The sequence below is a fragment of the Carica papaya genome, chromosome 8, assembly GCF_054855325.1.
Source record: "Carica papaya isolate Zhongbai chromosome 8, ASM5485532v1, whole genome shotgun sequence".
Lineage (NCBI taxonomy): Eukaryota > Viridiplantae > Streptophyta > Magnoliopsida > Brassicales > Caricaceae > Carica > Carica papaya.
The window spans coordinates 10,849,893-10,859,613 of NC_142316.1; the positions used below are offsets into that span (position 1 = coordinate 10,849,893).

The 9,721-nt window shown below is 35.9% G+C and overlaps 1 protein-coding gene across 1 annotated transcript; it reads right to left on the reverse strand.

Moving 5' to 3' along the window:
* Positions 1–1,730: 1,730 nt before the first annotated feature.
* ABCB1 (ATP binding cassette subfamily B1) lies at positions 1,731–8,690 on the reverse strand. The gene is made up of 10 exons (XM_088209218.1): positions 7,789–8,690; positions 7,652–7,706; positions 7,397–7,572; positions 7,094–7,294; positions 6,739–6,998; positions 6,335–6,651; positions 5,999–6,222; positions 4,473–4,846; positions 3,500–4,214; positions 1,731–3,247 (listed from the first exon to the last, which is right to left on the reverse strand). The coding sequence occupies exons 1-10, from the start codon at positions 8,236–8,238 to the stop codon at positions 1,964–1,966; spliced, it is 4,056 nt and encodes a 1,351-aa protein (XP_088065344.1). The 5' UTR covers positions 8,239–8,690; the 3' UTR covers positions 1,731–1,963.
* Positions 8,691–9,721: the final 1,031 nt, after the last annotated feature.

Consider the following 9,721-nt stretch of genomic DNA (forward strand, 5'->3'; position numbering starts at 1 on the left):
CACTAAGTTGTTGAAAAAATATAAACTTTATTCTATCTAAGATATTTAAAAGCTAATATATTTATTGCTTTTCAATATTAAACTATGAATGGCTAAAGTAATAGATAGAGATCATTTGAAGATCACACCATTTTAAATGCTAGTCTCATTCATTTTAATTTATTTTGCTTGTGAAATTTTTTTGAATTATATATTTTATTTTAATATAGACTGATTATTTATTCAGTATTTATATATAAAATATAGACTGACTCAAACCTTATAAATTTCTTATAGACAAAATAACTTACTAATAATTTAATTAAATAACAATTAATGATTAGCGAATTAATTTAGTTAGTAATAAATTAATATTGTAATTTTACATATTATTTTGAATTTTAAAATTATTTTTTCAAAAGAAAAATGCCGCTCATGAGGGATCCTTGACCTGGTCCACCCTCCAATAAAATAAAATTTGCACAACCTAAATGGTAAACATTCTCATGCTAAATTTGAATTGGATCATAACTTTTTTTTTTTCAAATAAAATCAATAAAGAAATCATGTTGAAACAGACAAAATGCATATGAAAGAAAAAGTTAACCAAAAACTCCAACTGGGTAACTCATATAAACCTCTAAATCCTTTAATTTACACATAGAAAAGTTATATTACAAGCCGAGAACTGACAGAGTCGGAATTGAAGTGTGAGAATGTTAAGCAAAATCAAACTATGAATCGGAATGAATTCGATATCAAACTTTGTTCTTTCTCAGTTACCAAATACCTAATTAACTACTGTATTGGAGGAACTCGAGGCATGTCGTAGTACGGTCTCCTCAAGAGAGATATAATGATGATTGTATTCTTTCTGTAGTCACTACTCGATTGCTTCATCCTCCATTTAACATGATTTAAGTGCTGTGAATCTTTGTAGCTACTTGATTGTCATCCTTACATTTCTTTTACCAACAAACAGATGAGGTGAGATGTCTGTCCCACTCACAAATTCATCATCATCTTTCTCTCTCTTTTCCTTACTCACGCTTGTTCCCTACCCATCTACTTTTCCATCGATTTTCAGCCTCTGCTCTTTTCATACTTTTGTTTCTTTCTCCAGTTTCAACCCTGACTCTTTAAACAGAGCTTGTTATACACGTCCAACCAACAACCACCACCTCAACCTCACTTAATAATTTTGGACTGTCTTCTTCGAGTTTTACATTATTTGATTTGATTTGATTTGATTTGATTTGATTTGATGATGTATCCACTTAACTTAACCAATTTTGTTTTTCTTGACAAAATTCAGAGTTAATGTTCATGGACTTTCTTCTTTTGCTACAATATTAATATTTTTTTGGTGACATAGCTTTATTATGAAAAATATTATATGTATATTTTGTGTGTATTTTAAAAATATTATATTATTGTTTACAAATATTTTGTGTACATCTTTATCAATATCTTATATATATATATATATTCTGAAAATATCAAGAAAAAAAACTCTAATGCTTTATTTATATAAAAGTTTAATATTCTATTAGTTATTACTCTTAATTTTTATTATAATAAAAAATAAAATTTATAAATATAAAAATATTTATCGAATCATATTAAATTTTACGTCTTTTTTTATTTCATTTTTTATTTTGTATAATTGTGTGCATATTGGAAATTTATTGTCTCAACAATTTTATCCTGATTTTCATAAAGTAAAAAGTGTAGAATCAATACACAAGGGAAAAAGAATCGACCATTTTCATTATCAATGAACTATTTTCTCATTATCATTTTCTTAGAAATATTCATAGAGATAACATCCATATATCATTGAAAAAAAAAAGAAAAAAATTCCTTAATACACATACTATTCTATACCAAAAACATTTAACAGTGCAAATTAAAGACACAAAAAATCATAAGGGATGTATACCAGGATATACTCCTCTTGTAGTGTTATGTTTCTTTGATCTCCCTAATTGTCTCTATCATCCTCTTTAGGTCTTCCTGACGAGCTCGAACCTGATGTCATTCCAACAACCTGGCTATGTGTGAATCTCTGCAATTGTATCATCCGGGCATAGCACCCATCTGGATAGTTTTTCAACAAATGTGAGTGTGATCCTTGCTCTGCAACTTTCCCATCATCAATCACTGCAATCACATGGGCATTTCTAATAGTTGATAAGCGGTGAGCAACCACAATGGTGGTCTTCCCTGAGCAAGCTCGGTCCAGAGCCTCCTGGACCGATCTCTCTGACTCAGTATCTAATGCACTTGTTGCCTCATCAAGCAGCATGATATCTGCTTTTCTCACCAAAGCTCGCGCAATAGCAATTCTCTGTTTTTGTCCTCCAGAAAGTTGAACCCCTCTTTCACCAACAAAGGTTTTATAACCATCAGGCAAGGAAGATATGAACTTGTGTGCATTGGCAAGTGTAGCGGCTTCAACAATCTCAGCCTCAGTTGCTGATTCATGCCCATAAGCAATGTTTTCATAGATGGTAGTAGCAAACAGACATGGCTCTTGTGGAACAATTGCAATATGCCTTCGCAGGGACTTTAGATTGTATTTTCGAATGTCTTTCCCATCAATCAATACCCTACCAGATGATGGTTCATAGAAGCGCTCCACAAGGGCAATGACTGAGCTCTTACCACAACCACTTGGACCCACAAGGGCAAGAGTTTTGCCAGCTCGTGCACGTAGACTAAGATCACGGAAAATGGGGACATCAGGGCGTGAAGGATAAGAGAAGTCAACGTGCTTCAATTCAACCTCCCCACGAAGTCGGTCAGGAACTGGGATTGTGTCAGTATCATCAGGCTCAATTTCAGTTTTGCGGTCAAGAAGATCAAAGACTGACCGCATAGCTCGACCACCCTTTATGAAGTCAGGAGCCAAGGTCAGTGTCTCAGCCGCACCATTGGCCGAAACCATGAGAACCATGAAAACTCGAATTGTCTTGGAAAAATCAGAGATGCCATGCTTCACAAGCCAGGAGGCATACCAGAGACCAAGAGCGTAGGAAGCATAAAGCGCAAACTGTGCAACCCCATATCCACTTCCAGCAATCTGTCCCTTCCAAAAGCAGTGCCTTAGTGGAGTTTCAAGGTTGGTGGAAAAAAAACCAACTATCTTTGCCTCTGAATTGAAGGCAGCAACAGTCCTTACATTGGCTATTGCCTCCCCAGCTATTTGCGTGGCCTTGGCATGGGCACCCTCAAGATCTCCGGAGAAACCTTGCATGAACATTTTCTGTTGGTAGTTCAACAACAAAAGTTAGTTCATGGACTTTTCTGTTAAATGGTTTCACATGTACTCAAAAGTGAGGGTGGCAACAAGATTTTCTGAACCTTTGACTATTTTTTATTAGATCAAAATTTATCTGGAGAGAAGGTCAGTAACTTGGAAAAATAATGTAGGAATATATCTGATGTTGAGCAGGAGCCAATTTATCTTAAAAAAATCGTCATGCATGCATGAGAAATGATTGTTAGAAAAGCAAACCTGTAAAACAGTGGCAGCAACAACCACAGGGAAGACAGCTATGAGGACTAGGGCAAGGCGCCATTGCAAAACAAAACCTGCAGTACAGGCTACTAGCATTAGAGCTGTGTTTTGCACAATCACTGAAATACGGTCTCCAATGGCTGATCTAACATTGTTCGCATCAAGGGCCAGCCTCGCTGCAATTCTAGCACTCTCATTTTCGTCCTGATCAAACCATGCCATTTCATTTTTAAGCACAGCCATTAGCATTTTTTCCCTCACCCTCTTTGTGAGATTCTCACCCACAATATCCCAGAAGAAGTGCTGCAATGTGTTGAAGAGAAGGGCAGCTGACGATAGCCCAATTAACAAATAGCAGTATTTCTCAATTTGTCTGATCATGTATGCATGGTCAGGATTGTAGTACACACTTAGGACAGCACTAAGAACATATGCAAAGAAGGCACTAAGGGAGCCACAGATGATAGAGCCTATAGAACCAACTAAAGCATAAACCCATTCTGGAGAATTCATTTTTGCCAGGCGCCAGAAGGAACTAGCTTGCTCCTTAAAGGCAAGCTTTTCAATCCGATAACTGGGGTGTGCCGCATCTAGAGAGAGACTGAAATCTGAGGTCGAGAAGTCAGATAACCTACGTGAGTATGGTGATCGTCCATAAGAGGAGTTCCGGGCAATTATAGGAGAGCTTACTGAGTTTCGAGCACTAGAAGGCCTGCAAAAAAATAAAAAGAAGATTAAGCAATTAATTGCAACAAGCCCCATACAAGGACTTCGTTCTATGGGTTAGAGGAGGCCCCTTGATATCTTTTTTTCCCTTCTATTCCTCAAACCTTGATATTAGCAAGATGGATCCTGTGTCCTTGCAATACATTAGCATATTTGGGCAAAGAGAAAAAATTAAAAGCCTCTGATAAAAATTTTCCAGCCATGTGACATTATTAAAGAGAAGAAAAAATATGGAGAAAGTCACCTTGCACTGCTCTTTCTCGCATTACTGAGGGCAGTTTCTTGTGCTGCCTCTTGCATTCGGATGAGTTTGGCATAAATACCATTTTCTCCTTTGGCAATGAGCTCATCATGTGCTCCAATTTCAGAAACACTACCCTGGTGTAGCACTGCTACAAGGTCAGCCTTGCGAATAGTAGATAGACGATGGGCAATGACAAGAGTAGTCCTTCCAATCATGAATCGATCAAGGGCTTCCTGCACCAGCTTTTCTGATTCAGAGTCCAGTGCACTTGTTGCCTCATCTAAGAGCAGGATTGCTGGATTCTTAAGCATTGCCCTCGCTATAGCTATTCTCTGCTTCTGACCTCCAGAGAGCTGTAACCCTCTCTCCCCTACCTGCCATTTCACATTTTACTGTTTAGTGTATGTTTTCCTGCTCATCTGCCTCTTTATTCACAGCGAATGATCAATTTAATTGTGAGAATTATAGGAAAAATACTTAAAGCTTTAGAATTTATTTTAACTGTCTAAATATATGGTTTCATGCTCATTAACCTTTCTTCATGGATTACATATTTAGATGGGAGAACATAGAAAGAAAATAAAACGTAGAATTTTGTAACTGTCTTAATTTCGACTATGCTCCCAAGTTCCTTTCTTCTTTTTGACTGCCCTCATTGGTCAATTTACAATATGCTTCTTTTATATGGAAATTTTCTTTACTTTATTGGACATTTTTTTAGTATAGGTCAGATGGCGTTTTCTTAACTAGACTACGTAATATATAGAAGGAAACTGCTGTATTAAATTCCACTTAGCATATTAAAAGTTTTTAGAAAGGAAACTTGGTTTTCCCTTAATGCGTAATTCAGTCAAACCTGAAATGAAACAAATTATAAGTACATTTCCTCAATTTCTTCCCATGTGTCATCTTCAAGTCAGCTAATATGTTTTTACTGGGCATAAATATAGCATTTTTGTTCCTATCTTGATATTTTAATACCAATAAATCTTGGAAATAATTCAATTGCTAGCAAATCCTTGGTCCTCTTCATCCTCTATTGTCTTTGTTACCCCTAATTTGGTCTTATTTCTGCACATGCATTGTTGACTGAAGCATGTTACCCCTCCTTATAAATGCATGCATGAATGGACACTAACAACATTGACTTTTTTGGAAGAACTATAATCAGATATAAAGCCTGGTTCGGTTTGTTGACGAAATGAAGCATTCATTTTTTAATATAATATACTGGCAACATCAGGCCATTAAAAATCAAGGCAAACCCTTTTAGTCAAGATCCCTGTTTAACTTTCACCTTCCAAATGATCAAAACCACTCATCTTTCCAAGCTTTCATAAAAAACAACAGACCTACCATAGTAACAGTAGGTTAATCTGCTGTTGAATTCAACACTTCATTCATTCTAATTAAGGGATCTCATACTTGGAAAAAATGGTTTGCTATTGAAAGTTTTCAGTAACCCTAATGGATGATATTACATAGTGCTAATTTATCAAGTAACTACAGATTAATATCTTACTAACCTGTGTGTCAAAGCCATCCGGTAACTTGAAAATAAAAGAATGGGCATTAGCAACTCTAGCAGCCTCTTCGATCTCAACTTGGTCTGCATCAGGCCGGCCCAAGAGTATGTTCTCTTTAATGGTGGTGGCAAATAGAGCAGGTTCTTGGCTTACAAGCCCTATTTGCTGCCTTAACCATCTCAGTTTCAGTGTCTTTATGTCATGCCCATCTAGCAGCACTTGTCCTATACAAGATCATGATAATTCTCAACAAATTAAATCAACCTAGAAGCAGAATTAACTCAAATGAAAACTATTTATCAACTTTGTTTTGATGAAAATTTATTTTCATTTTACCTGAGGAGGGATCATAGAATCTCTCGATGAGGGAAACCACAGTGCTCTTACCAGAGCCGCTGCTTCCAACCAAAGCTATGGTTTTTCCGGCAGGAACAGTAAGTGAAAAATTATTGAGGATTCGAATATCTGGCCTCGAAGGATATGAGAAATCGACATTTTTCAGCTCAACTAGTCCTGAAACTGACTCTAATTGCAAACCCGAATCACTATTTCGATCAATTGCCGGTTTGTGGTCTATTATACGGAAAATTTTAGCTGCTGCAACTTTTGCCTTGGCAAATGCGGACATGCTTGGAGCAGACTGTCCCAAAGCCCTGAAAATTGAAGAGAATGGTGAGCAAAAGAATGCCTCTATAGTAACCTATATAATAGAGCATTTGCAGGGTAGTACTACTACTTACAATCCACCTATCATAACTGCAAACATGGTAGCTATGGCGAGTCCTCCATTGGTGAAGTGGTGCCTAACAAGGTAACCACCATACCAGAGAAGGAGAGCATAGCAACAGAAAACAACAAAGTAAGTTGCACCTAGTCCCATTCCCTTTGCAAATCCAGTCTTGTAGCCGATCCTTTGTGCTATCCTCAATGCCGATGAGTAGGCTTGTAATGCTCTTGATTCGCCAACAAATGCGAAAACAACACGAATTTGCACTATAGTCTGCAATTAAGCTTGAATTCAGCCATACCCAGATGCCAAAAGAATTTCTTTTAAAGAAAAATACAGCTGAAAGCATAGAAATCTTTTGTCTTTACCTGTTCAACAATATTTCCTGCTTGGGAAAGAGCATCTTGGGTCTTGGCAGAGAGCTTAGCTAATGTGGTGGTGTGAATCCCTCCAATCACGGCTATAAGAGGAACCACTGCAAGTGTTACCAGAGCTAATTGCCAAACAGCAGTAAAACCCACTATAAATCCAGATACAAACGTTGCCATATAGTGAATGAAATTGCCCAGCTGCCAGAAAGGAGCAGAAAGAGGAAAAGGGCAAATTTAGTAACCAAACCAGAAAAGACGAAAATAAAAGAAATCTTTTTTTTAATTTCTTTAAAGCTTTACTTTCTCACTAATGGCGTCCTGGACCATTACTGCATCAGTGTTAATGGCAAATACGACGTCGGAGGTTCGCACCTCGGTGTCAAAATACTGAATGTCCTGATTCAAGGCTGCTTCTAGGTACTTGATCCTCATCTTAGTGGATTGTCTCTCTCCAGTCCACATCCAACAAGATATCTCTGCACCCAACTCAATTTACATTAATAAATAACCAGAAACCCAGGTGATTAAGAACAGAGCTGATTTTAGAAACCGTACCAGCCCATGAAGATGCCCATATTGCAGCACCCACAACAAGAAAGTAGAGTGCGTACTGCAAAATCACAAGCACAGAGTTTTGATTTTATAGTCATGAGTTTGATTGACAGCGAAAATTTCAAAATTTCAGTACGTACCTTCAAAACTTCCTGCATCATCTTGTCGATATTGTTAGCATTAGAACCGAAAGAGTTGACGAGATCAGCGAAGAAACGAAGGAAAAGAGGCAGAGAACAGCCATGAACGAATGCTCCAACAGACCCAATTCCCATCAACACATAATCCAAACCATCTGCAAATCTGAAAAGCTCTCCAAACCCAATAGAGGGGACATCACCAGGCTTCTCCCTGCCACCATTATCCTTGTTGGGTTCAGAAGAAGAAGAAGAAGGATTATTATCCTCCATTTCTCTATCGTGATGAGGGGTCAATGGATGTTGAGGAGGAGTTGCTGTGTGGAGTGGTGTAGGTGGATTATTATTTGTATTGAAAGGGTGGAGAGGAGAAGCAGAGACGAGTTCAAGACCTTGCATTTCGGACCATCTCCATTGCTCAATCGTCTTTATCTCCTGAGAATCTTGCGACATTGGCAAAATTCCTAGCTTTATTCAACAAACAAACCACCCCCACCCCCACCTGACCTTCTCTCCTCTTTATTATCTCTCTCTCTCTCTCTCTCTCTCTCTCTCTCTCTCTCTCTCTCTCTCTCTCTCTCTCTCTCTCTCAATTTATCTTTCTATCTATCTACCTATCTGGCTTATGAGCTCATTTTTTCTTATTTTCTCTCTCTCTGCAGCTACTGTTTTTATCCCATGGTTCTTTGAAGTCAGTTTTTACTCTCATATCTCTGTTGGTTTACTAGAAGAAAGAAGGCAAACGACTATTAGCAGTAATTGGGTATTGCTTCTTCTGTAAAAAACACAGAAAATGACTCATAAGGAAATTTGCAGAGAAAAAGGGTTTCTTTTTATGTGTCACAGATAGAGAATAGAAGAAAGAGAAGCAACCCTGACACCGAAGACTGTGTGAATACTTAGAGATGGGTTTTTGACCAAAGCAGCTTCATCCATAAAAAACCAAATAAATTATTTTTTTCTTTCAATAATTTGTATATTTTAATTAATTGGTATTTTATACAGAGTTGTAAAAATGTGTATGCCGAGTAATTTGATTTCAACTCCAAAGTTTTTTGGCTTGTTGTGCAAGTTTAGTGTTTATATTCATTTCTCTGATCTATTCATTTTTCATCTCCTTCTTTCACGCTCTGTCTGTCTACTAGACATTGGCTGACCAGGTTTTACTTCTTCACACTCAAACCACACCAAACTCTGGATTTTATCTTTTTGTTTTTCCATTTCACTAATGTTTTTATGTTCTTCATTATTTAATTGGGAAGCCTTTTTGCTAATTAATGTTTTCCGTAACTATCAACTGTTTTTTTTTTTTAGTAATCTCCTTCCAGAGTTATTGTTTTCTGAAAGAAATCCTGCATTAATTGTATTAAATAATTTAACTGTATAATTAATTATTATTATTATTATTATTAGTTGCTAAATTATTTATATTAAAAAATTAGTTGATTTTTTTAATAATCAATAAATATTTAGTGCTAATCTTTCATGCATGTTAAATCCTAGCCACTTTCTAGATCTCTCAAATTTCTGGACTTTTTTTTTTCTTAATGAAAATACTCCCAACCAACATTAACATTTTCAATATTCAATTTCTTATATATATAAAAGTAGTTTTTGTTATTTAGATAAGTAAATTTTATGTATGTGATTAATTTTGAAATTTGTATTTCTTTTTATGTTAATTAGTCTAATTGGTTTTATGGTAAAATTTTTATTTCTCTTTTTAAAGCTCTTTTTATTTCAGTATGCAAACTTTTTCTAGATGTTATTATTTTTAAAATTTACATCTAATTTATTCACAGAACTGCACACAAACTAATTAAAAATGAAGAGAAGAATAGTAAAAATAATAATAAAATATAAAAAATTTTACAATATTATTTTTAATATTTTCTATAACACTAAGTTTTTATTCATATAGAAATACATCATTCTT